We start from the raw sequence: 27,998 nt of genomic DNA, 5'->3' as shown, positions 1-27,998 counted from the left end.
CGGGTGGTCAGGCTAGCTGACTTGGTAGATGCATGTCATCTATCCCAATTGCATGGATCGATTCTCGTGATATCAATCACTGGATTGTCTGGTCCAGACTCGATTATTTACAGACCGCCGTCATATAGCTGGAATATTGCTGAGCGCGGCGTAAAACAACAAACCAACCAAACTAATCTTTAATAGTAACAGATATCTTGGAGATACACTGCCGGGCAAAAGTAAGTATACACCCATGTGTGATGGTGGCTAACTATGAAACAAACAAGAAATGGTTATTCGATGGTGATGTTTGTTTATTTGTTTAACGCCGCACTCAGAAATATTCCAGCTATATGACGGCGGTCTGTAAAAAATCGAATCTGGACCAGACAATCCAGTGATTTATGCCATGAGCATCGATCAACGCAATTGGGATCGATGACATGCATCAACCAAGTCAGCGAGCCTGACCACCCGATCCCGTTAGTCGCCTTTTACGACAAGCATAGTCACCTTTTACGGCAAGCATGGGTTTCTGAAGACCTATTCTACCCCGGAATCTTCACGGGTCTCGATGGTGATGTATTTGATATGGGTATCATAGGCAATATTGCATGCACATATGTGCGCTTGACGTGTCAAGAATCGCAATTTCACAATAAACCGTGATATAACTGGAATACTGTTTAAAGCCTCGTTGAACCCAACTCACTCAATTTCACAGTGAGGTGAGATGAAATGGGGTTTAACGTCGCGATTATAGCGACGTGCATGCACGTGTGTATGTGGCTGATTGTACTAGTCCGGACTGACGCCGAATTATAGTGCTATCCCACTGAGAAACCATGCTGCAGTTTAACATGAATACCCCACTCAGACACAGTATACAGACTCCGAGCCGACCCATCCTTCTTTTAGCCCCTTAATGCCGAGCGCCAGACTTGGCAACAACAAGTACAATCCTTTAACATCCTTTGATATGAAGCGGGCGGACGCTCTACCACTCGACCTCGGGGACGGTCAAAATTCACAGGACATATTAATGAGTGAAGCAGTAACTGTCATGATCAGTGACTGTCACGACCACAGCTCTATTCCACAGTCTATGAAATATGACCACCACGAGCATTCGTGACCAACTCGTGTTATTCGTGCACCACGAGCACCAGTACACGCCCAGACTCACCGCCTCATTGATGTCGTCAGCCGCCTCATGATGTCACTGGGAATCCGTTATCATCAGTGGGTGTTCCAGCAGTTGGCGGTTCTGGGTGGAGGGGCGGTCGGGTAGCCTAGTGGTTAAAGCGTTCGCTCGTCACGCCGAAGACCCGGGTTTGATTCCCGACATGGGTACAATGTGTGAAGCCCATTTCTGGTGTCCCCCGCCGTGATATTGCTGGAATATTGCTAAAAGCGGCGTAAAAACCATACTCACTCACCACTCTGTGGTGGAGGAGGACGCCTCCTGATCTGACGATCTAGATGATCACACAAGTGCATGTACAATTGGGTTTAAGTGGTGAGCGAGCTGGTCATGGAAGAACGACGATGGTGAGTGCAGCCAAGAAATCCTGAACGATCCTTGCAGTGTGCGTCCTAGCGTTGTAGTGTTGCTGTTGGCGAAGGAATGGTAACACCGAGAGTTGAATAGCACAATCCCCGTAGATACACTTCCCGAATGCAGCCCTACGGCAATCAGTTATACACTTTTAACCTTTACCGTAAATGTTTACGGTAAATAACCAAATCTCGTAACTGCAGTGAGTGAGTATGGTTTTACGCCGCTTGTAGCAATATTCCATCAATATCACAGCAGGGGACACTAGAATTGGGCTTCACACATTGTACCCATGTGGGGATTCGAACCCGGGCCTTTGGCCTGAAGAGCGAACACTTTATAACCCCTACGCTACCCCAGCGCTCGTAACTACATGCATATAAATCGTATATTACACTGGTAACCTTTTACCGTTTTCACCATAAATTGATGTGCTCATCTACTGCTTGCGCTAGTAATCAGGAATAGTTCCTACTGGCGTATATAGTTGACTAGACCCGTGAATTTCAGGGTAAATAATAGGCTACAGCAACCCATGCTTGTCGTAAGAAGCGACTAACGGGATCGCTGCCTTAAATTTGGTTGATACATGTCGTATCCCAGTTGCGTAGATCGATGCTCATGACGCCAATCACTGGCTTGTCTGGCCCAGACACGATTATAAGAAGAGTTAGGGAGTATCACTTTACGCCGCTTTTAGCAACATTCCAGCAATATCACGGCTGTTGATACTGAAAATGCATGGTACACATTGTACCCATGTGAGGATTCGAATTCGGCGTGACGAGCGAACGCTTTAACCACTGTGCTTCCCCACCGCCCGTATATAAGTGAGTGAGTGCATGGATGAGCTGGGTATACAACCAAGCAATTATTTCAGTTATGTCATAGACAGAGGATAGGCGACACACTATCGACAGAGTCCCACACGACTGTCAACTTAATGTGTGTCGTATCCCCTATCTATGACGTACAGTTTCCCGATAGTGTACCACTCAACATGTCTTTTGCACACATATACTAACGAAAAAAGTAACGTTAACTTCATATAAAGTGATGGAAATGTTGTGTCATTGAAAACAGTTCAATTAAACATGTCAGTATCGGATATAACCACCCTTTGCGTTGATACATGCAGGCGAAACAGCAAGGGATGTTCCCAACTGAGTTAGCGTTTAAACCGGCTGGTTCTGGTCCTGCCGTAGGCGTCGTCCAGCTCATTCTATGGGGAAGAGGTCTGGAGAAACCGCCGACCATGGCAGCACAGCACGAACACAGTTACTTTCCCCTCGTCAGTATATTTTCGTATCGCATGCATGGAACGGGTGGTCAGGTTCCATAAGTTGGTTGATTGGCGTCATATACACCGACGGCGTAGGATGAGGCTCATAATATCAACCACTGGTTCACTGGTCCAGACTCTATTATTTACAGACTGCCGTGATGAAATAGCTGAATTTGGCGTAACCAGCTTTATTCGCTCATTCACTATTACACAAATGCACGGTGTACCGATAATTCATCATCATTTGACCCTGTATAATATAAGTATAAAGTATAGTATAAAGGGTGTAGAGGGCATTATCATTTCCCTTCGTCGGTCAGTTAATAGCAGACCTCGTGCCTCTGCAAATGATATAATCCCCTAAAACGTAATGATACCCTTATAATACAGTCCTGATAGTCGGCCACTTGTCCTCTCTCTATTACATATGGGATACTGTTTTGTTGTTTAACGCAACATTCAGTTATCACATTCTTGCTAAACGACGTCGGTCTGTAAACAATCGAGTTGGGACCAGACAATCCAGTGATGGACATAACTGATGCTCAAGGTATTAAACAACAAACAAACAAACAAACCTAAGTAGACAAGTGAATGAGTTATCCACCAGGCTATCCACTGATTCAAACCCTGTGGAGATTTAGAGTTGGGACATGCCTATACATGCAACTGGCTGACAGCAAAGGTGTAAACTGACTTTATAAGAAAGTTCAGTGGAAACTTGACTTTCTTAAAAAGTCAGTTAACACCTTTGCCGCGGGAAGATGCTGGCTGTAGGTGAACTCGTAACCAACATAAATCATAGCCATGGAGAATTCGTAGCCACTCCCAACTCGTAGACAAAATAAATAAAATTGGAAAAAAGACTTGAATATTGATTTATTACATAATTATACATATTGAATTTATTTCAAATCATAAAATTTAAATATGTGCCGCATTTTGACCTGACGATAAGGAAGATGGTATCAGGTCTTTGAAAGACATTTAGAAGTGATACACGTAAGGAAGAGAATATATGGATGTCAACTTCTTTATTATAAGGAACACACCGTTTCGGAGTATATGCTTACTCCTTCATCAGGAGAATGATCATCCGTTTCGGAGTATATGCTTACTCCTTCATCAGGAGAATGATCATCCGTTTCGGAGTATATGCTTACTCCTTCATCAGGAGAATGATCATCCGTTTCGGAGTATATGCTTACTCCTTCATCAGGAGAATGATCATTCATCTGATGAAGGAGTAAGCATATACTCCGAAACGTTGTGTTCCTCATGATAAAGAAGTTGACATCCATCAGGTGAATGATCATTCATCTGATGAAGGATTTAGCATATACTCCGAAACGTTGTGTTCCTCATGATAAAGAAGTTGACATCCATCGGGTGAATGACCATTCACCTCATGAAGGAGTAAGCATATACTCCGAAACGTTGTGTTCCTCATAATAAAGAAGTTGACATCCATATATTCTCTTCCTTCACTTCCATTCATAACGTGCAGAATCCTCGTCCTATCCTTCTCAGCTTGGATATACTTATCTGATTATTAAAATTCATCGTAGTATTTACAAAAGATCTTGCAAAAGAAAAACTAATACTTACCGTATTTCATTTTACTATGATAGACCGGGGATTTTGCTGAATGTAGGTCATAGCCATTCACTCACTTCCCATCATTCGTAAAAGGTTCTGGAAATTCACATCAGTCTGCAAAACAAAATATACACTACACTCTATATACAAACACATATGCATGGTCAACATTCGCAGCAGGCAGTGAGGCGTGTCTCAATATATTAATTTGTTTGTTTTGTGTAAAACATACACAGACCGCATGCTATAAGCACGACCGCACTTGTAATAGGTACTGTATCCCAATATACGCATTCATTTGTATACGTGTGGAAGTGCACGCAATAAGGAACAGTGTTTCATTCAGTTGTGACACTCGTAAATGAGTTCTTTTACATGATGTGCTGTAATCTGTTGAATACGAAATTCTCCATCCAGGGTAGATGTATGTTCATAAACTTAATGACTGTAAATTGCAAATTACTTTTTGTATAACGAAGCAACAAACGATGGGTTCCAACAGAGAACGTCGGAACAAGAATGATCCATATATAACTAGTTGTAGGGAAAATAGAATGTTCCATTGACCTCGCGTTCAACTGCTCGGGAGAACCCAAACAAGAGAGACCTTGGGTTGTAAACGCGCACTGAGGCATTCATAGCAGACGTTCATCGGATATTTCAATACTTTGTAATTTAGAGAACATTTCAAAATGGGATTAGAAGTAAGTGTCTTTTGTGTCACAAAAATGCAATTGTTATGAATACTTTCTCTGAAGAATCTTAGAAGAAATTTTAGCTAATTGCGAAATTCCATCGATTCCTGAGCTTGGAAATTTGGTAAATCGTAAAGTGAGGAAAATGTTTAAGTGCACTCATATATATTTCTGTTTTCAGGCAAGAGAAATCTCAGCTCCAAGAGTGGGAAGGTTTAAGATTTACATTCAGGTAAGATTTTAGATTATTTCATCCAGAAAGTATAGCGACTTAACTGCTTCTATTCTGACAGCTCAACAGCGAAATGCAGTCTAGTTCCTCAAGTACGCATTCCAAAATTACGAGAAAGACAGACATGGGGGCAACGTGGATCTATGTGCAACTTATTTGTACGCATATGCATCTGTTGTCATTGTTCATTTCCTTCTGAACAATGCGCATTGATTAATCAATTGTATTTTCGCGACGCAGCTGTTTGCTTGCTTGTTTCAACCAGATCGCATGATCAGTTCCCGAGACTGGTGCTAAGTGTCTCTCATAACAAATATTCATGGGCGTTTTCAGGGAAAAACTTCTCCAACGCAATTAAAAGAAGACTTTGATACAAACGTACTGTAAATTGGCCCAGATATAAATGTGTATCTGTACCTATATGTTGTTTTAAGGACACTGCACATTTTATCATATTAGACAATTAATTTTGTTAAAGAATATTAAACTTACAGCAGTTTGTGATTATTGTTTGTTAGGCTAAATAAATTCAAAGTACAGGGAAGAAATATGTTTAGAAGGAAAAGATTGATATGAGGAAAATGCTTTAAAGAATGAAAATGAGAGAGCAACATGGTGTTGCATTTTTTCATGAAATATGCATCTAACTTTGCAACATCATAACATACCACTGCATTTTGTACTAAAAAAAATAATTTGCTTGCAGTCAAGACTTACATAATTGTCTCGCTACTTTATTGCTGTCTCGCTTTACAGTCTTTGTTTCTTACCAACCACCATTTGTATGTTCAGGTCAACAAATTCATTCTGCTGGCTCTGTTGTCATGCTAATGTGCATGCAGCAAGGGCAAGCAGTTTGTGGCGGGAAGTGTTTTTGCTCAGTGGTTGTGTTGGGTTGTTTACTATCACATGCCCTCATTATAGCGTGCACAAAGGGAAAGAGGTGTTTATTCTCAAACAGTGGACTTGACACTACGGAAATGAAATGACATTTGTGAATTTGTAGTAAAAGGATTGAGATTATGTGTTGCTGAGGTGGGAACAATGGTGTCAGTGTTTTTCAACACTGTCTTGTTATAGTGAAGGCAAACTGACCTTCATTCAGCAATTCTATCTATGATCTAATAATTTTTTTATTGTTGATGTTGGAAACCTTTTCAAGTTGGGATGGGACGGGTAACTCGAGTACCCTGGTTGGGTGGGTACTGAGTAGGACCCGGGTACCCACAGGACTACCTGAACCCATTGTTAGTCATGTGATATATTGTTTAACGACCAAAATTATGTGGAACTCTATGGTTAAACTACAAGTCACTAATGTTCGCATTTCTTTCTGACTGTGCACCCATTCCTTCTGACTTTTCATATGGTTGAATAAAGATGACTTAAGTCAACTTCAGTGTATGCATGACCAGATCGTTTAATACATGTATCTAAATACGTTTTGCAAGCGCTGTGGTAAAAAAACCACAACCCTATTCGGACATGTATTTGTATCCGATGAGACCTGCAGTTGGTACCCGGGGAGGGTCGGGTAATAGTGGGGTGGGTACTCGGGTAGTGAATTTGGACTCGTCTCAGCCCTACTTTCAAGGAATGCATATCTATCTGAAAAATATTAATTAGACAAATGCATGAAAGTTTTGTTGTTTTCATTCAGCATTTGTTCAGGGCAGACCTGTTTAATTATTTGTTTTACAGATCAAGATTACTTTTGATCTTTTTTTAAAAAAATTATTGGGAAAATAATCGTGTTTACTCTAGTAATCGTTTAATAATATCAAAACGTACAGTGACATTGACAATTTTAGGTGTGTATTCTCTACTGCTCTATCCAGGACAGACTTCAACTGTTGCAAAGGAATAGCATTTGTTCATTCTCATAATGAACTCCAGTTTTGTGGGTGTGATTATGCACCAGGAAATGTGGTAACAATAGTAAATTATGGTAATAGGCACAATGCACTATTAACTCAATGGATTTCATTTAGGAAAGTAAAAAAAATCAAAAATAAAATCAACGTTTTTAATGGCGTGTAATATAACCTGACATTTGGATAAATTGTCTGGAATCAATTGAACCGCCTCCGTGGTCTTGTGGTAGAGCGTCCGCCCGGAGAGCGGAAGATCCGGGGTTCGATCCCGGGCCGCGTCATACAAAAAGACGTTAAAAGATTGTACTTGTTGTTACCCTGTCTGGCGCTCGGCATTAAGGGGCTAAAACAAGGACTGGTCGGCTCGGAGTCAGTATACTGTGTCTGAGTGGGGTATTCATGTTAAACTGCGGCATGGTATCTCAGTGAGCTAGCACTATAAATCGGCATCAGTCCGGACTAGTACAAGCAGCCACACACACACATACACGTGCATGCACGTCGCTATATAAGTGCAATAATCTTGGACGCGACGTTAAACCCAATTTCACCTTCACCTCACCTGGAATCAATTGAAATATTTTGATTTATTTATTTGATTTATTCCTCTATGAACTTTTATGAGGTTGTGGATGTGGCATTTAAGATGAGCTCCAGTCAAGCTTATTTAGTTTTGAGCTGTTTTGAGTGTGTGAGTGAGTGAGTGAGTTTAATGGCAAGGCCATTGCAAACAATATTCCAGTATAAGCACCTGGAAGTGATGCAGGTCTCAGACGTTTACCACTCCGGTGAAACCCATGAGCATGGGTATGGTGCTGACAAACCTTTTGTAGGAAGCTTGCAAGAAACAATACCCAATAACCATCTGATTACACAAACATCTTTCCAATGTCACAGCCACAGCTAAAACATAGAACCCTTGAAGCTTTTCATTTTACAGACATTTCACACTATGCCCAGAAGCAGGAGGGAAAATAGAAAAATCGAACTTCAGATGAAATTACTTCTAGAACATAGGTCAAAAATAAGAAAAAGGAGATATGAAACAGCATATTTCAATCAAACACATGCATTCCTTTAAAACTTAAATGAATAATCAAAACCTTTCAATAATGGTATTCAGTTTGTCACTTTATTAGAGAAAAATCAAGTTCTAGCTATCACACAGCATGCTATCAGAAAGGATGGCAACAGTTGAATGTGACACACAATAGCACCATATCAATTAAATAATGGATGATACAATTTTGGTTGCTAATCAATGAAATACATATTCTGTCTCAGAGCTCCAGATAAGCTTTTGGTGTTGTGGGTATTTTACCCATGCATTTTAAAATCGTTGGGTATCAGTAATTCTATCCTGGTATTCAAATTTCTGTTACCCACTAGTTTTTACACATGTGGGTATTTAAGTTAAATATTTAAAAACACTATTCATCTAGTCCCTGCAAACTGGTGTCGTGTGGGTTCGAGGACTAAAAAATACCACGATACTTCCACAAGAAAGTGTGATGGCAAATGATCATGATGTAACTGTCATCGTGGAGTTTGGCAAGGTTGACGGAATGTCCGTTGATAATTTCAAAATAAGTTGCTGATTTGCTAATCGAATACGCAGGGATACTTCACAATATTTTGATGATACGCCCAAGTTTTATTTTTGTAGCGTATCTGTAAAGTTCGTTGCGTATTTGATTCGCTTGGATTTTATTTTACTGCATATTTCTGCATTTCTGATGCATTTTTAACGCAGATACGCAGCTTATCTGGAGCTCTGTATCTTTCGTTTTAATAAATTGAGGGAGGGTGGGGAAGGGAGGGGTGGTTATGTCAAGGAGTAGTAAGACATTCCATCCTGACTCAACAGGAATAAAGACCTGCACAAAAGACTACACTGATATTATCCTTGACCCAAAATATGACAGCTTATGACACAATAGACATGTCTGTTATAGGGCATGCATATGACTGGAATAAATAGGTCAAGTGTAAACTCACTGTGCATTAAACATGACAGACTAGTTCTGCAAGTGTAACTAACTGAGAGGGAGAGTTTTTACAGCACTAAGCTTCTAAAATTCTTTTATGAATCATAAGGAAAATATGGGATTTAAACCCATGATCAGTAAATCCTGGTGCAACTAAGGGATTCAACTCTGCTCCGCAAATTGCAAAATCTTAGATCACCCATCCCCCAGTAAATGTACCAATAAGTTGGTTTGTAATGATAATCCTAAATTAGTATGAATTTTTTTTTTTTAGATCCAAATATGTAGACATAATCATTAGCTCAGAGTAATTTGCTCTCAAGGAATTATTTCAACAAGATTGATACATATGTTATTAGTAAATTTGGATGATTAATGATGGGAGTCCAGATGCATTTGTTGCATTTATGCCCACAGAACAGGGCAATAATGGCAGATTTTGTATGAGATTATTGATGCAGATTACAGATAATGTGCCCGGGAAGACCATCCTGTCAGAATTCTTCAATGTCAGTGGCGTCTTATCATAAGAGGATTATTCATTAATTATCTGGGCATGATCTTATCTGATAATGGCAAGATCGTAGGAACTGTTAATGCAAGCTGTACCTCGGCAAGAGAGCAAACATCATGCTTGTTCATTCTAGGTCATTCTATTTTCTATTTAGGTACAGAGTTAGTATCAGAAATAGGTGTTTTTTTTGTGGGATGGATCTAGGGGTGTGATCATAATTTGTGATATTGATTAGGGGTTGATGCTGTATCGATACAAATTTATGAAATTTGATACAGTGTCATTACAAATTAATGAATATCAATACCCTATCAATGCAATTTTATGATTATCGACACTGTATTGGTACAAATTTATGGAAATTTATAGTAAAAATTCACTCCCAAAGAAACGTTTCCATTTATTGAGATTACCATTATAAGGATGGACAATGAGAAGGTAGAAAATTCAATTTAATACATTTAAATAATGGATCAGCTGAGTTCATGTTTAGCATTAAATTGATTAATTGGAGGTCTACATAGGTAATACCGTATTCGACGTAATAAGCGCCCCGCTCTAATAAGCGCCCACAGCGATATTTGCTGATATATTGGCAAGTGAACAATCCCAATTAGCACCCCTTCTGATTGATCAATGTACACAAGACCTATTTATTCATGTATAATACGCACTCGTGTATTATATGCACTCTTAATTATGGGCAATTAAAGTCTGGAAAAATATATCTGTCGTATATAAACAGTCAGGCCATCAGCATAAACCACGAAATTTATCTTTCAACTCTGTTTTTTTCACCAAAAAATATTCTAATAAGAGCCCCCTATTTCTAATTTTGAGAGCGCCCTGGGCGCTTATTACGTCGAATACGGTATATATCTATACGCATACAGAATAATCAACGTTGCTATTAATTGATATATCGGTATATCTATGCTTTTGAGTTGATATATCTATCAATACAAACTTTTCCAATCATTGACACTAGTTTGATGTTTGATTGGCTAGAAAGGTGACATCTGTCTTCATGAATTTCATGACAGCAGCAGTGAAAACAAATATGTCTCAATTTGAATATAAAATAGGTTAACTGTACCATAATAGAATGTCTTGGGATTATTATGAATAATTTATGATCCCATCAGGCTGGACCCTTTGTTAATTCCCTTTGAAATATTTTTATCTTTTTGAAGTTTTATGAATATGTGGCCTTATCAGCTTCCATGAAGCTGGTCTCATAAACCTTGAAGTTTATCATATGTAACTTTTTGTGGTGAATATATATATGTTTACAGTCCTATGAATGACATATACTGCTTTCCAGTTTTAAATTTATTTTCCTCTAAAAATAAAGTATAGCTTTTGCCTACGCTCATTTATCTCAGGTTTAACCAGGACATTTCCCATGTCAAAAGAAACCTGATAGTTACTTGACTCTCGGTAATACTCATTAACGTCTTATTTTAAGTATGTTGAGGTTGATGGGTAGGTATAGTACACAAGGGGGAAACAGTGTACATTAATGATAGCATGGCTCTAAGCCAGACACCATTGTATTCAAACCCAAAATGATACAAAAAAGGGCCTGGTTGCTCGTAGAAATATATTTGAAAAACCAACCCAAAAATGGTTACATGACCATGCTACTTTTTAGATGACTTTAGATTTCCTATTTTAACAACTAGGAAAATAAATTAAAGTTGTCCAACCTGATATTCACCCAAATTACTTTAACTTTATGAATGTTATGAAATGTCAGATATTGTTGGCGATCCAATATATTGTTGTGATAGTGTCTAGGTTTTACATTGATAATATAATACAGCCTCCATCCTTTGAACAGATAGATTGATTTGTAGCTCACCTGAACCAAAGCATATGCTAGTTTATATAACAGACTGCAGTGTTCAGAATTAAGTGGGTCCTGGGTCTTTGAAGTTTGCTGCTATAGTATTGGAATCTAGGATTGCCCCTAAATATTTATTTTTAAGCACAAGGGCAATGACAAAGACCCTTTGACTTTCTTGCCTAATTTCAAACCCTGGACTGTGTCTCAAGTGTCCAAAATGTTCATTGACACAATAGACACATAATAACCTTGATTTTGTTTTAGAGATCATATTTGACCTGTCATCGATCTGGGGTAGGATAGGTGTTCAGCAACCCATACTTGCCGTAAAAGTTGACTATTCTTGTCGAAGGAGGTGACTAACAGGATTGGGTGGTCAGGCTCGCTGACTTGGTTGATTCATTCCATTGTGTGCCAATTGCGTGGATCGATGCTCATGATGTCAATCACTGTATTGTCTGGACTAGATTATTTATTCACCGCGTCATATTACTGGAATATAGCTGAGTGCAGCGTTAAACACAAAACAAACAAATAAATGTGATCTAATAAAGTGTTAGGTACTAACATGTTTAGTCTACTAGTCCTTATAATGATGAACATACAGCAAAACCCTTTGAAAATCTTCCTTATGATGGGTACTTATTTCCTTATTTTACTGCAAAGTATCTGATATATCACTGCAGTACAGAATCAGGATAGGAACGCTGATTGTCACATGGTTGAACACACCAGAGTGTTGAAGGTAGATTGTTATTTACCAGATTATTTACAGTTTGGATAATTTGCAATCCTTGTTTAGGTAGGTCACGTATTCTTCTGATCTCCATCTATTGTGTTTATGCCTCCATAGGATGCAGAGTGTAGGTTGCAGGATGCTGAGTGCTGCATCCGGTAAAACTCTTAAGATTCTTTTTTCCACTATTATTTTGATGTGATTCCATCAAGCCTGGAGGCTGCTGTGAAAAGGTCACAAACTGGTCCTTGATGGCATAACCATGTAAGATATTTGCTGTATTTATGACCTTGTAATGGATTAAAGTTAGGGTGAAGCAAAGGCTAGTTTGGTTGAATTGCTATCTCAAAGACAATATTTAACATTGTCAAGGGTTGAGTTACATTGGAAGGTTTTGACACACCCTCATTTATCATCCCTTCATGTTGGAGTACTATGATGTCCCTTACCTTCTGCTTCAACATTTATGTCTACTTGTGTATCGTGTTTAGAATTGTTAATTAATGTGTTTGTCTAGGGTTCAGTAGCGGTCCTCTGCAACATTCACATTTTGTTAGAAGTCATCAAAACTGAGTATTGAAGAATATTTGAATACAGTTGCAGGGATAATTCTAGGGTGAGGCCTTGTGCTTTTAGCCCCTAAATTTGAAAAAAAAATATTCAAATACAATGGGGCAATTAAACATTGTGCTGTATAGGCATACCTCTGGAATATTTAAAATGTTCACATGAAGGGCCCATGTCAGAAAATTCCTGTCATCCCTGCAGTTGGCCTGACAAATTTTCAGACATGAGAAACTACCTATAATGTCCCAAATTTATGTTTTTTTCTGTTTTATTTGCTTTTGTCAATGCTCTTTCAGACTCCTTGGCTGAATAAACTACCGGTATATCATAAAAACTCTAATGTCCCACTGCTCAACCATGTGCCACATTTACATTAGGATTGCAAGCTCATCGCAGGAGTTGGTGTTAGTGTTAATTCTTGAAAAGTGGTTCCTGCTGCTATGCAATGAGCTTCAGTTTCCAGCCTCATGTTGTTACCTGGATTTAGGACCATCACATGATGATCATCATGTCGCCTATTCTTTGTAACCTTCAGCAAGATGTATTTGTCATAACTCCTATTCTATTTATATAAATCAATGACCCATTTGTTGCAACATGTCCTTCCTTGTCATAACTCCTATTATGTTTATACATATTTATGACCTATATTTACAGTTATTGTTGTCATGACTCCTGTTCTAATTATACAGGTTCATGATTTTTAATACAGAATTTCATTGTCATTACTCCTATCATACTTGACTTTCATTGCAGTATGATATCCTTGTTATAACTCATGAACTTTAAAGCAGTTAACTCCTGTATTCTGTTAAGTCATATTCATGACCTTTATTTCCGTATATTGAGTACATATACTTTTTGTCTTCTGGAAAATTAAATCATTTCACGTAAAACCTTGAAACGTAAATTCTCCCTACCTAACACACAGCGACATTCACCACCCCTTCTTTATGTTACCTTAAAAGTAGTTCCATGTTTGCAAAACCTTAAAAAATATAACCAAAGGAACAAAAACTTTTTAGGATCATGAAAATTCTTTATCAATCATTTAGATATAATCATATACAAAATCAACTTTAAAGACATATTCTTGAAATCTACAAGACCATTGTTGGAAGCAAAATAATTCACACTGGTCAAGTAACAAAAATGGTGCTTTGTGAAACCAACAGTCTCGATTGACGAGTTAAATGAGAAATTTACAGTTAAAACGAAACATTTTCAAGAGCATAGCAAACGGCAAGAAGCGATATTAACTCTATAAATAACCATCTGTCGTTATTTTGCCTTATCAACGTGGAACTAAAGTCACCAGTTTGTTTACAGCCGAGACACTTATGATAAAGGGAGACAATTTGCTTGGAGGTAGCTCTTGTATGAAGATAGTTCATCAAAGTGTTATGTTCATTGCAGTGAAATATCAAGTGTTATGTTGACTGCAATGAAAATGTCACTTTTCTCAACTTCAGAAAACACATTCTTTCACAATGAAGTATTATAAATTGCTGTCATAACTCCTATTCTGTCACTATTGATTAATGGCCCTTTCTATAGCAATATGTCCTTGTTATAACTCCTATTGTAGTTAAACACATGTATGATGTTTTTTTCAGTATTTCATTGTTGTAACTCCTATTTTATACACATTTATGATCTTCACTGCAGTATTTCATTGTCATAACTTATACTTTTGAATTGTATAGCAGTTTGTCATAACTCTTATTTTTTTATATTGATTTATGACTTTAATTGCAGTACACGTCAGTGTCATACCTTTTCTATTCTATATTGTTATGCCCTTGACATTACTGTGGTCAAGGTTCACATTCAGCTACATGGATCTGACATTGTACTGGCTGTAATGTTTTGTTTGACAGTGTTGATTCAATGGCCTGATTATCTGATGAGTGCCACTGATGCAGCATCATGTGACAAATATTTCATTTTTCATGTTTCATTTGCCAACATGTTGAGTTATCGTAATTGTTAGGACCAATATTAAACATGTATTATAATAAGTATTGCAATAAACCATGTCGTAATTACATCACTTATATCAGATATATTACTTTTATACCCCTGACCTTAAAGGGCAGGGGTATATGGTTATACAAATCAATTCCGTCCGTCCATCTGAGGACATTTTTGTGAGCGACTTGAAAACTAATGCATAGGTTCTTTTCAAACTTGGTGAACACTTTCTATAACCGATACGGAGAGGTGCAGTGCAAAATTTAATTTCAATATTTGGATTTTCTGAAGAAAAATAAATACAGCTATTTTTTATTTTTTAGCTTAGACTCTTTTTACTTAATTAAGCATTTGTGCACCCTATAACAACTGCATGGATCCTTTTCAAATTTAGGGAATAGTTCCGATACTAGTAGAAGAAGTGAGGTGCAAAGTGTGATTTTGAAATGTGGATTTTCTGAGCAAATATGAATTTGTACATGTCTTGAACTTTTGTGTGACCTATAACTTTAGAAGTACTTCATGAATTCCTTTCCAATTGGGCCGATGGGGGTACAGTTTCTATACCAATACTGGCAATAGGAGAGGTCCAGTGCAACGATTGATTTAGATAAGTGGAATTTCTGCGAAAATATTGCTTTTTTTCATTTTTTGAAGTTAGAAATAAGTCAGGGGTATAAGTGAGCCCTGTTCACTTTTTGCCTTGTTTCTATAACTCATAATTTCACATCAAAATACTTGTATGAAATTTGAAAACAGAATTAGTTGTTTGTTGTTTAACACTGCACTCAGCAATATTCCGGCTAAAGGCGGTAGTCTGTAAATAATCGAGTCTAGAACAGACAATCCAGTGATTGGCATCATGAACATCGATCTACGCAATTGGGATACGATGACATGCATCAACCAAGTCAGCGAGCCTCACCACCCTATCGCCTCTTACGATAAGCATAGTCGCCCCATACGGCAAGCATGGGTTGAAAACAGAATTATGCACATTCAGCTGTATACATATACGCCAATACATCAATTACATAAACATCCTGGGAATTTATTTACTTCTGTCATATCCAAATATGTTGTCATATTCTTAGGAATCACCTATCTTCCTAAATTTGCATATTGTCAGATTTGAGATTGTTTTATAGAAACTGCTATTAATTGATTGATATGTAGACTAACATATTGTCTCTGAAATGAAAAAAAACCATTATATTTTCTTAATCCAACATGAATAAAGAGATGCCACGAGAGCTCTTCAATCTCAGAAATTGAAATTTTAGTAATCTAGACTTGCCAACTATTATAGCCTTGCATGGGCTGTATTGGATATATTTGTTTTAGGGTCTGATTGACAGACTAGATTGATATGCAAAGCCTAGAGATGTATTGAAAATATTAAGATGCTATATATATCCTGAGTTGCTAGCAGGAATATTATCAACCCCAGTGATGTGTCCTTTTCTGAATCAGAGCTGTGAGTTAACCAGAGATGTTGACTCTCGGTCTGCATTAGCTGTAGGATAAGTTGTTATTTAACAGCTCTGTAACTTTTCACATATTTTAGAAGGAAATCAACTGATGGAGTCATAAATAGTAGTAGATGCTATTCATGTTTCCTCAAACCGTATTATATACTTTATAATAGAATTACTCCTTTTCCAGAGTGATATGAGGGCAAAATGTCCATTATAATTTCAGTCGTAGGAAGATTACTTATATAGAGTCAGAGCACCAGATAACTTTTTGAGCAATTGAGTTTTTACTTGAAGGTTTTTCATTTTTTTTCATTGGGTAACCAATATTTTTTCAGTCATCTATTCATCACTCTATTGGGTTTTTCCCAAAATTAGTAACATTTTGGGATTAAAATAAAAAGTATGTTTTAGATGTTTATATGCAAGTTAATTGAAAGTAATTGGGTTTTCAATATTTTGGGAGGGCATTTTATGCAGCTTATCTGTAGCTCTGTATAGAGTTATTAATCCTAACATATTTGGAACTGAACATAAATTTACTGAAATGGTTATGTGAGTTCAGTGTTCACAGTGATTGTTTGCTTGTTGTGATGGTCTCATGTGAGGCGTGCCCCTTTACACTAATTATGAACCTGTTTTGGATAGCCTCTAGTGCCCTCTGCACCTTGCCTTTATACATGCTGTTTGTTTGCCGTAGACAAGTTTTCTTGTGAAAAAGTAGTCTTGCAACTTGCAAAACTGCTTTCTTTTTGCTGAGTAAGGCTGAGGATCTCTAGATATTGCAATTTTGTTAACAAACAAGACTTAGTTCAGCTTTGGCGGGGTTTTACATGATGCAGAAATTGGCATCCAGTACTCACAAATTTATCTATAGAACAAACGAAGACAAGTAACTATTCATTGTACTAAATATAAATGGCCTGTAATTAAAATAATTATTATAAAATCGTACAGTTCAGTACACTACACCATTTATTCATTTACAGGACCCTTGGATTTCTTGTAAGAACTCTTGAAATTAATTATCGGGGGGTCCCTGGACCTCCTGTTTTGTAAGTCAAAGTAAAACGATAAGTTCAACTTTGGAACAATGGTGAAATGCAGTATTCTGCTCTATATTTTATGCAGGTCAAGATAACAACTATTCTAAGTGGGTCAGTATAAGTAAAGTGTGTCTTAAAGTCATATGTCTTAATCAGATCCGGTCACAACAAACCGGTGGTTGATATTATGAGCAGTGTTCCCTGCAATGTTTCCATGGCCTTGGTCCTGCCCCACACTGAAGCACCTGTAGCACATGAGGTGTCTCCTTTGGCAAGGACCTTTAATTAAGATGTGCCTGTGTTCACCTAGCAGTAAATGGGTTCCTGGTAGGATAAGATGGTAGTGTAACTGTTAACAAGTCAGCTTGTGTTGTCTTACTCCCCAGGGAACTGAGAATGAAAATCAAGTGCACATTGATCCATTAACCGTGGTAGTAATGTAAGTTCTTTCGGCATGCACTAAGTGTAGAGGGAAACTCAATATAAGTACATTATTACAGTATTATATTTATTGTCTCTAAATTCTCCATGTCTCACTGCTTCAGCATGCTGGAACATGACTTTGTCCATTGTTTAGAGATATCACAGCAGTTCAAGGGGAATCATAGTTTCTGCAGTAAGTAATATATATCGGATATCACCACTGTGCAGTAATGATATCCATTTCCTCACAATTAGATAGGGCACCTCACTCATGGCTTCACCTCAGTAGCAGTTATGTAATACCTGTTCATTATGTTTGATAGAGGACGTAATTAGGATGTATAACACCATTTATGCTCCTATGATTTCCTGTTACAACCTATTATTGCCAGATTGAATTTAAATAGATTGCCAGATTTAGATTTGGGGTTTTGTGAAGCAGAAAGACAAGCAGATAAACATCTTTGAATAACTACCTGGACATCTATAAAGATTGTTTGAAACATGGTTACAATTGTTGGTAAATCCTTCGAAATGACAATTAAGAATGTTGATTAGACCTAGATATTGTTTGGAATACAAAATAAAAGAGACCATGTAAATATGTAAATGAAGTCTTTCAAGGCCATCAAATCAAACACGTCGATAGGATACTTCCCAGTTAGACAATATGGCTGAGAGCTGTGGCACCACTGCATATCAGTCCCATGGCTGATAGTATTGTTATGTGACTCAGCAGCAGAAATTCTGACATTTCATAACATCTTTGAATACCTCAAGAGTTTTGAGGCACATTCAGACAAGGACTGGGAAGGGTAACTCGGGTACTCGGGTCGGGTGGGTACTGAGTAGGATCCGGGTACTCATAGGACTACCCAGACCTGTGGTTAGTCACGTGATTATATTGTTTAATGGCAAAAATTATCTTGAACTCTATGGTTACACTATAAGCGACAAATGTTCACATTTCTTTCCGACTATGCACACATTCCTTCTAAATTTATGTGTTTGCATAAACACTGATAAAGATAAAACTTCAACTTCAGTGTATGCAACTTCAGTGTATGCATGACCAGATCATTTTATACCTGTATCTAAATACATTTTGACAGAAGTATGGTCAAACGTTTCCCAATCGGACATTTTGTACCTATCTCTTGAGACCCACAGTAATATGGGGTTGGGTACACGGGTAGTAAATTTGTACTTGTCCCACAACTAAGTCAGACCATCTGATTATCAAGGCAACCCCAATTTTCTCACAAGATCAGTCAGCTCAGAGTGCAGAATCACTCCCTAACACACCGAATCTCAAGTTCAATCAGTCATCATTTCTCTCTCAGGAACACACAGTCAACTCCATGACCTCGGTCTGAAACAAATGAGAAAGTAACAGGAAGGGGATTAGCTTTGCATTGGCCCTGTACTTTGTTTATATCTGTAGATGATTTGTCATGTTGAATTTTGGGAGGATATCCATGAAAACAATGATCATTTATAAACAGAATTTCATTTTCATAAGTAAAGATGTATTTCGACTTCACAACATTGTGTGAGAGGCACTACACTGCAGGATGAAACAGGGCCAAATTAGATGACTTGTGTTGACCTTGTATCATTGTAAGCCAGACTGTTGTACTGTGGTCCCTATAAAAGGTATACAATTACCCTGTAGACAAGATGACCCATCACTCATAGGAGCTGACCTGGCACTCTGACACAGCCTGCTCTCCCTAATACAGTTTCATTTAGGGTATAGTCTGTCTTATAGAAAACATTATTTTTTTAAAGTTTTATCATGATAAAACATTTATACTAAGTTTTCATATAATAATTAGATCCACAGCAAGGGCTTTTATAAGTTATCATTATAGTTTAGCAAGTAATACATATCATCAAGTAAAATCCGAACAGAACCATAATAGTTTTATGGGACAAGTCCTTTGTCATCAGTTGAAGGTGACTTTCAGACTAAGCTATCATGGCAACATTTGATACAGATTTCAGTGTTTATCTGGTGTAAATTACTGTGTCACATTGCATGAAAACATCCACATTGCTAACCTGAATGTTGGTTAATGCAATTAGATATTTTAGGTTTATTGGTTTCGGGATTTTTTAGATTTCAGACAGGATGTAGCCCCTTCGTCAGTAAGGGTGGCCTGTGGAAAATGTGGATTTTTTAGATTCCAACCCCAAAACTCGCTTTTTGCATGACCTGTGTACTGGTGTCATTGATCCGTGAGCGCTTAGCTGATTTTTTTCTGGTGTTTTTCTTCTTTTCTAAAGGAAATGAATAAAATTACCACAAATACTCACAATTATTTATGTTTCTTAAAGTGAGTTGCACTTCTTTGATAATAAAAAGGGTACAGAATGTTTAAAAACAGGTCTAAAATGCTCTAACTGGATTCCAAAACATTGACCCCTCAAAAAGCCGCATAAGTAAGAGGCCCCGCTGACTGGACATGAGGTTCACATAATCATCATTGACGAGTAACAATTCTGTACTCAAAATGTGCTTTGTAAAAAGTAACAATATTTGTTTATTCATTTTCAGGTAGCTTGTAGACTTGTCAAAACCAGTTTTATAATATGAGACTTTTGATGCCTCTTGACTCAATAGCTACTGACTTCCTGTTCATAATAAATGACAAATGACTGTTTAAGTGTTTAAGTTACATTTGTTTGGACAGTTGTCTGGCCAGAGATTGACTTTATATGGACAATGAATTGGAGATATGTCTGTTCCTGGTCTGAGGGGAATAGCAAGGGCCTTTTATCATGCAATGGAGTTTTCAGTTTACTTGACATAAATTGAAAATGATGCAAGGCCTGAGCGTGTTCTGAACCTTGGTTTCGAAAATGAAGTTAATGATTTTGACTTTATCATGATTATCATCATTGTGCATTTAAAAAATATTATGAAGTGAACATTAAGATAATGTCCTTAAATATTTTAATCATGCTCTGCAGTCTCATGACTCTAAAGTTTAAGTTTTTTGTTTAGTATTTAGTCATTATAATCTTGAAGCTATTTTGTTACATGAAGCTGTATTCACTGGTACCTTTGAAACGATGCATGAATATTGTCATTTAATGTTTCCCATAATGTGACTATTATTTTCTACTTCAGTTATTATATTACATTTTAATAATCATTTAATATTGTTTATTATTTTGTCTTATTATTCTTTTGTTTCATTTGTTTCCATCTTCGACCCATATGGTTATATATATCTCATCGATGTTTCCCATTGCATGACCAACATCTAGCTAATTTTGTTTGCAAATTCAGTAACATTGGTGGAATGCTTTACCTGACATCGGAATGATATTTCAGGTGAAAATCTTTCCTGATGCCACTATATATCTAGAAATACAGCCAAAAATACCTGCTGTGACGGCTATGTGTATGTAACAGCAAGTTGAATTAAACCCATCCATACCATTCCGTAGAGATCTGATCATCAAATCAATGACTTTGATAGAATGGCTAACTGCTGACTTGCAAAATGGTGGCAGCACATGGCCATATGCCTAGCAATGAAGGGGAAACAGTGGAAAAGCAGTGTACAGATCGCATGTTTGGTGGCACTTTTGGTGAAAAGTGAAAAGAAGCCAGTGCTGGGAGATATCATTCCACGAAAGACTGTGATTTGTGGGGAATACCATGCAAGACTTAGCCGTAATTGACACATAAATATGTTGTTCTTTCTGTATAAATTCATTATATGTGCCATGTCATGACTGCTATATCGTGATATGTATAGCATCGTGACTTTGTGCATTGTGCCATCCTTAAGCCTGTATACTAAACCAGTTGATCTAAGTGGTGTAAGTGCACATATATATGTCAATTCTGTGTTGTGGTAGTGGGGCATCTAGTGATTATTGCATTGACTTGCATTCAGAACACATGGGCAGTCGGTGCCGAAAAACTTTTGAGTCTACTAACCCGAATCTTTCTCTTGACATCAATTTCTTTAGATATTATTAGTTTTAATATATGGACTTTTTTATTGCTAGACAGGAAGAAATTTTACTACACTCAGGCTATGGACTAGTGGCTAAAGTCACAGACTGCATAATCCCAATATTAGGACCATCTGTGAAGGTCATTTCTTTTGTACGCCCGCAGTGATATTGGGAGAATAGTTCTAAAGGCAGAGTATTACCCTACTCCTTCATTCAATTTTGATGCCTGTGAAGATCTAGGTTAAAATAGGTCTTCGGCAACCCATGCTTATTATTAAAGGCAAATATGCTTGTTGTAAGAGGCGACTAATTGGATATGGTTGTCAGGCTCGCTGACTTGGTTGATGCGTGTCATCATAACCAAACTGCGTAGATCAATGCTCATGACGTCACTCACTGGATCGTTTGGTCCAGATTCGATTATTTACAGACAGCCATCATATAGCTGGAAAATTGCTGAGTGCAGTGTTAAACACAAAACCCCACAAAAAACCATTCAATTTTGTGTTTGCAACTTTCTTCAACAGTGATCAGTGTTGCTTTGAACTATATTTCATGTATGTGAATATCATCATTAATAATGTTTCAATATTTTAGTCCATTATTGTTTGTCTGTATCATAATGGATATGATGGACACCGTTTAATATAGTGATGATGTTAAGTTAATGTAGTAGGAATATTAAATAACAATGTGAGCTACAGTGCTTTTGCAGTATTGTTAATTTGTATTAAGGCCAACTTGCCATCTTCATCCTACAATGTTTCAATTATTAGACTTCTTTCTTCAAGACTACATGGACAACTTTAGGGATACTTTGCATGAAAGGTTCCTGAAGGCTCTTTGAGCTTTTCTGCAATAGCGTTTCTGATTCTAGTAACCGATGGATGATCATGATGATGAACCCGGTGAGCACTCTGGTTATCTCTAGATATTGTTTATTTCAGAATTAAATGATGGTCCCATAAACATTAAACATTTGTTTGAATTCCTAATATCATTTGAGGAAGATAAGGTTTTAACTGTTGGTGCCTCAGTGTGCCAGGATAATCCAGTCCACTACAAATTGGCAATTTCCCCAGTGCCACATGAGGAAAGTCAATTTTGATGTTAAATGACACAAGATATTACCATTAATGAATCCTCCATGGTGATAAACAAGATGGTATACAGGAGCTGTCAGCATGCTGAGTCCTTTGACAATACTCTAGAGCCAGATTAATCTTTGCTACTCCCGATGATTACATTAATTGTTAGTTGTGAGATATGAGATTTAGATGTTAACTGTGTGCTGATCAATATTCAAAAATAGGAAAAGCTCAGAAAATAACCCTTAATTGCTTCATGAGGTTCCTGTACATGTGTGCTTGGTATTCCCTTACACTTACACATGTCTAGGCCAGGAATGTCGAAAGTGTTGTACAGCTAGTGCAGATTTCGCAATAGTGACGTGTATGTGGAAATCATGGTGAGCTAGTGTGCAGACTTAGCAAAATATGTGTGCAGTGGGTTGAGGATATCAATTATCGCATGTTAGAGTGCTGGCTTAAGCTTTCTAATTGGGTTAAAGCAGGAATGTTGATTTTTTTATGAATATATTTATTGGTGTATATCGTTTTATCTTCCTATTTGTGTCAGTTGCCATGAGGAAAAATCCAATCTTCTGTAGGACAAATCTGTTTACATTACACATAAATAGGTTTTAACGTGGTTGTCAGTATCTAGGCACTGTTTGAAGGTGATCTCAAGTCAAGGTCATGGAGTCAACCTCTGCTGTTTTACACCCCAGGAGTATTTAGGTGAGACTATGTCCCCAGCAGCCGATGCTGGTCTTAAGAGGCAACGAAACGGGATCAGGTAGTCAGACTTGGTGACTTTTTGGTGCCGTGTCATTGTATTCAGACAGTGTGGATCGTTGCTCGCAATATCGTTCTGTTGATTGTCTGGTTTAACTTGATTATTTCCAAGGTGCCATCATGTGGCATTAAAAACACAAAAAACAAAAACAATTCTGCTCTTTACAATTCCATTATTAAATACTATTGGTGCTGGAGACGTAACATATGTAGAATACTAAACGAGCTATGACACGTGTAGTACCAAATTTATGAAACGAGTGAATAGTTCTGGTATCTGATGAGCAAAAGTGAATCAGATAATTAGATTGGTATTACACGGGAGCGAGTTTAGTATTTTATTTATTCACTAGCCGTTTATATTTTTTCAGAATTTCACTGTCGTGTGTAAATAGGCATACGTCTACATGATCCACAGCAAAATCTAATTGAGTTTAACAGATTAATACCTCTAACAGGTCAAACTTAATAATTTCATACCATACAACGGCCCACCTTAAGAATTCAGGTGTCTGTTTCGCAAAAACTGTCTTAGCAATAAGTTTATTCATATACATAGACATACTCGTGAGTGTCGTTGCGCTCCTTTAACTACATCGCCTTGTGGAACAGGGACCTGTACCACAAAGTTTACAATCATGTCACAATAACCTGTCAGTGTTAGAAATTGGCACTAGTCCTGTAGTCCTAATGCCAAACTGCCCAATAGTTAAGGTATCATAAGGACTAGACGAAATTGCCCTTTTTAAGGATTTTGCTATATGTTATCATTATAAGGACTACCAGTAGTGGACTAAAAATGTTAGTTTCCACCACTGTATGACATAATTTGTATAATTTTGTTGCAAGTTCCACCAGCGAAACAATGCCGTCATTGCCATGTGTTGTTGAATAAGCCCGGGGATGTTGAGAGTTTTCGATATTTGTTTATGAAACTTGTTCCTGCAATTCATAAGCATGCACTTTGTATCAGACAATGTGTAATACAGCTGTATGTTTTTTGAATGAGTAATAAGAAACATTTATTAAATGATTTTTATAATTCAACAATAAATCCATATGTAACAAACAAAATATACATCAGAATGTATGTGTAGTTTGTGAACAAACATTTGATTTAAGGTGGTAATGCCATTATTTTCTAAAGAAACGTCCATGAAGAATTTAATGCTAAGATAAATCTGTATTCTGTACTTCATGCTTCACAGATCTCCTATCTTAGCAGCTGTGTTTCAAGATAATCATATTACATTTCTGCTGAAGGGATAAGTAGTGTTTTATATTAACCATGAAAGTCAGGTGTTCTTTGCCAAACCCTAATATTACAAGATTTAGGATATCCCCTAGTTCCTAGTACAGGTGCGAACGTCAAGAAGCCCAAAACGACAGGATGCCCCTTAATATCAAACACTGTAACGTGATGCATCTTTACAAAGGTTACAGAAAAAAATTATGATGATTGATGTATGAAATAAAAGTTTTGAAGTTATAAACTGTCCTGTGTTCATCTTGAGTAGTGACGGGCAGTGGGGTAGCCTAGTGGTTAGAGTATACCCTTGTCACACCAACGTCCAACTTCAATTCCCCAAGTGGGTAATGTGTGAAACCTGTTCTGTCCCCCACCGTGATATTGCTGGAATATTGCTAAGAAAGGCATGAAACCATACTCACTCACCTCACTCACTTTTAAGTGTTGAGAAATAGTTGGGTATGGACCTAGTGTTACCTATGGTGACAGTTTGTGGTGAAAGATAAAAATAGGGAAATGTGAACTTTTTCACCATAATCACTCTGTAGAGTGGAAAACAGCAAGGCTCTTTGTTGAGGAGATAATTAAGATGTGACAATTATATTTTCATTGTGTTCATTGTCATTCCTGAATTCTGATTAGCTGAATTGGTCACGTGTTATTGCATTCATTTTCCAATGTATGTAAAAAATTAAGCCACGCCCACCAAGGCGTACTACTTTGATTACTAAGGAATGTCGGGAATCCAGCTATTACAGTCGAGCAATTCCTATTCTGCTCACGTGTATCGTCATGCACAGGGCAGGTAGGGAAATTCATGCATATTCATTGTCCACACTACCCTTTGAGACCGGAAGTCAAGAAGGAATGAAACAGCAACTTTTTTTTTCCGACTATATGTTCCCATTCCCAGGGAACTAATGTTTGAATCTGGCGGTAACTGACCATGTCATTTGCCGCCTTCTCCCGAACACAATTGTTCCGGTTCGTTACAGTATGACTGTTACAGTTCTTCTCGCCTCTTACCTTGATTGACAGGTCCTATGAACTTTGTTTGGATCCTACTCTCTGTTGATTGGCTACTGACTTTGTGGGCGTGTCAACTTTTGTGCATAAATGAAACAATCACCTGATTTATGTTACTACACAATATGTATTCCTACATATGGAATGTTTATCATTCTCGTAATTTTTGTCTGCCTTAATATGTCAACTGGTTTTGGTTAAGCTATTGTAGATAACACATTTTTTGTTTGTTAAATTTAAATATAATGATTGGCTGTATTCTTTTCGGTTTATTGAGGTATGAATTGAAAAACTGATGTGCACACTTTTATAAAAATCTGCTATGCGGATTCATACAATTTGCACATTGGTTTTTCGATTCATACCTCCATGAACCGAAAAATATACACAGTCAAACCTTAAATAAAATGTCCATTCTGACATGTCCTTTGTTGTATTTGTTGAGTGTTCTTACACAGATTTCTAATTTAGTGTTCTAAGATTTGTGGCTGATAAACTGATTTCTGTGAACAATTCATGTCTTTATAACACTCTGTCAGGCACTGTAAGGAGTGTGTAAACATGAATCATTACTGAAAATATTTTCATAGCAACCACAAAATGAAACTAATTTAGTAATGGATTAGGAATAAGAGCTAATTTATTGAAGCCATTGTATTGACCGGTAAAGAACAAATACATTTTCATTTTGTGGAATGATTTTCATCGACATGTAAGCTGTTGAATGGTTGTGAGTGTTTGTGATGGTTTCTGTGTATTGACTGAGAAAGAAGAAAGATCAATGTAGATGTTCTCGCTCCAGCTTAGCACCGGGCAGGCAACCTCCCTGACCCCGCCATGTCTACAGCCACATAGATCTGGAGGCATTGATTTCCACATCTACCAGCAACCTGAGTTCAGACTTCTGGGAGGGTGGATGCCAGTCAGGAAAGAAATCCCCAGAAGGAAATAGACTGACGTGAACATACAGTCAATTTGTTTGCTGTATACAGACTGACACATCTTTCTCACACTTGCTGAAATAATAAATGTGTTTATGAATCCCTTATGAAATCATGTTGCTGATTATGTGTGATATATGAACATCAGTTAAAGTGATTGTAGGCGGATAACTAATGATATATTTCAGTGTATTTCTGTTCACAAGCCCCAAAAGACTTGGTTGTCCAATTGGCTTCATAAATATTATCTGTTGATGACTTCCAAGATGATTTGTTCCTGATTTTCACTTCCAGCAGTTCCATCACTGCCTTAGTTAACTTGAATATCAATGATTTGTTGTTAATACGCTGTTTTCCTTCAGCTCAATATGCTTCGATTTTCTTATTACCTTCCTGACAATTCATGCCTGTATTATTGCATACAGCTTCATTGTGTGGGTCTGTATATCCTGCTGTGCAACCTGTTGAGTGCACTGATATTGTAGTGAGAGTCATTAACCATAGAACAATCCATCTGAACCGCCTGAATCCTGATTCCTTGCTCCACAGACAAGCTTGGAGTCTTCTGCCTGTCAGCAGTATTGATTCCAGTCTCCCTAACTCAGTATTCACCAAGAATTGTGCAGTTGAACACGGAACTGCTCGGCATTTGGGACGCTCTATTAGTGTAAGAATCAATTCTGTGCGTGGGCCACTGACACTGTGCTTGAATTTGTCGTGGAGAGGCAATGATTACGAATTGTTCCACTTTTGTGGGGTAAAGTCTGTTTGGATAGAGATCTGTGAGGGTTAATAGTCACAAAACACTGCTGGTGTATGATCAGTGATCATTACCAGTCTGATCACTTGTTGTGTCCTGTGGGCAGGTTCTCCTTAGTTCATCTGTGTAATGATTACCCTCAATGAATGTCACCACGCACCATCAATAACACTGACGGACACTTGCTGTCATGGTCCAAATTTAGAAATAGTCCGGTTTTCAGGGAATAAGTACTGAATTTTCTAAAATTAGATCGTCTATGTTTAAGTGCCATTTCAAGCAGGATCAGTTTATTTCTTAGCTTATACTCAAGTTTTGCAATGTTAAAGTAGAGAAAGCTTTTAGTGCATATGAACATGATAGTAATACTTTTTATATTTTTAACAGCAAC

The 27,998-nt window shown here is 37.5% G+C and overlaps 1 protein-coding gene across 6 annotated transcripts in view; it reads left to right on the top strand.

Annotated features, from left to right (window-relative positions):
* Positions 1–27,998, top strand: part of LOC124146084 (uncharacterized protein ZK1073.1-like) — an 80,905-nt gene that overhangs the window by 4,122 nt on the left and 48,785 nt on the right. For 4 of the 6 annotated variants that reach the window (XM_046516154.2, XM_048393389.1, XM_048393387.1 and 1 more), the window contains exon 2: positions 5,301–5,351. In XM_046516154.2, coding sequence (XP_046372110.1) covers positions 5,301–5,351 — 51 coding nt within the window. Of the gene's footprint in view, positions 1–4,973; positions 5,129–5,300; positions 5,352–27,998 lie in introns of those variants that run through there. The other 2 variants (XM_046516156.2, XM_048393388.1) reach the window with 1 other exon arrangement.

Source organism: Haliotis rufescens, unplaced genomic scaffold, assembly GCF_023055435.1.
Source record: "Haliotis rufescens isolate VD_foot unplaced genomic scaffold, xgHalRufe1.0.p SCAF_12, whole genome shotgun sequence".
In the NCBI taxonomy this organism is placed as follows: domain Eukaryota; kingdom Metazoa; phylum Mollusca; class Gastropoda; order Lepetellida; family Haliotidae; genus Haliotis; species Haliotis rufescens.
The sequence above is the reverse complement of the archived record's forward strand: the minus strand, read 5'-3'. Positions and strand labels throughout refer to the sequence as shown.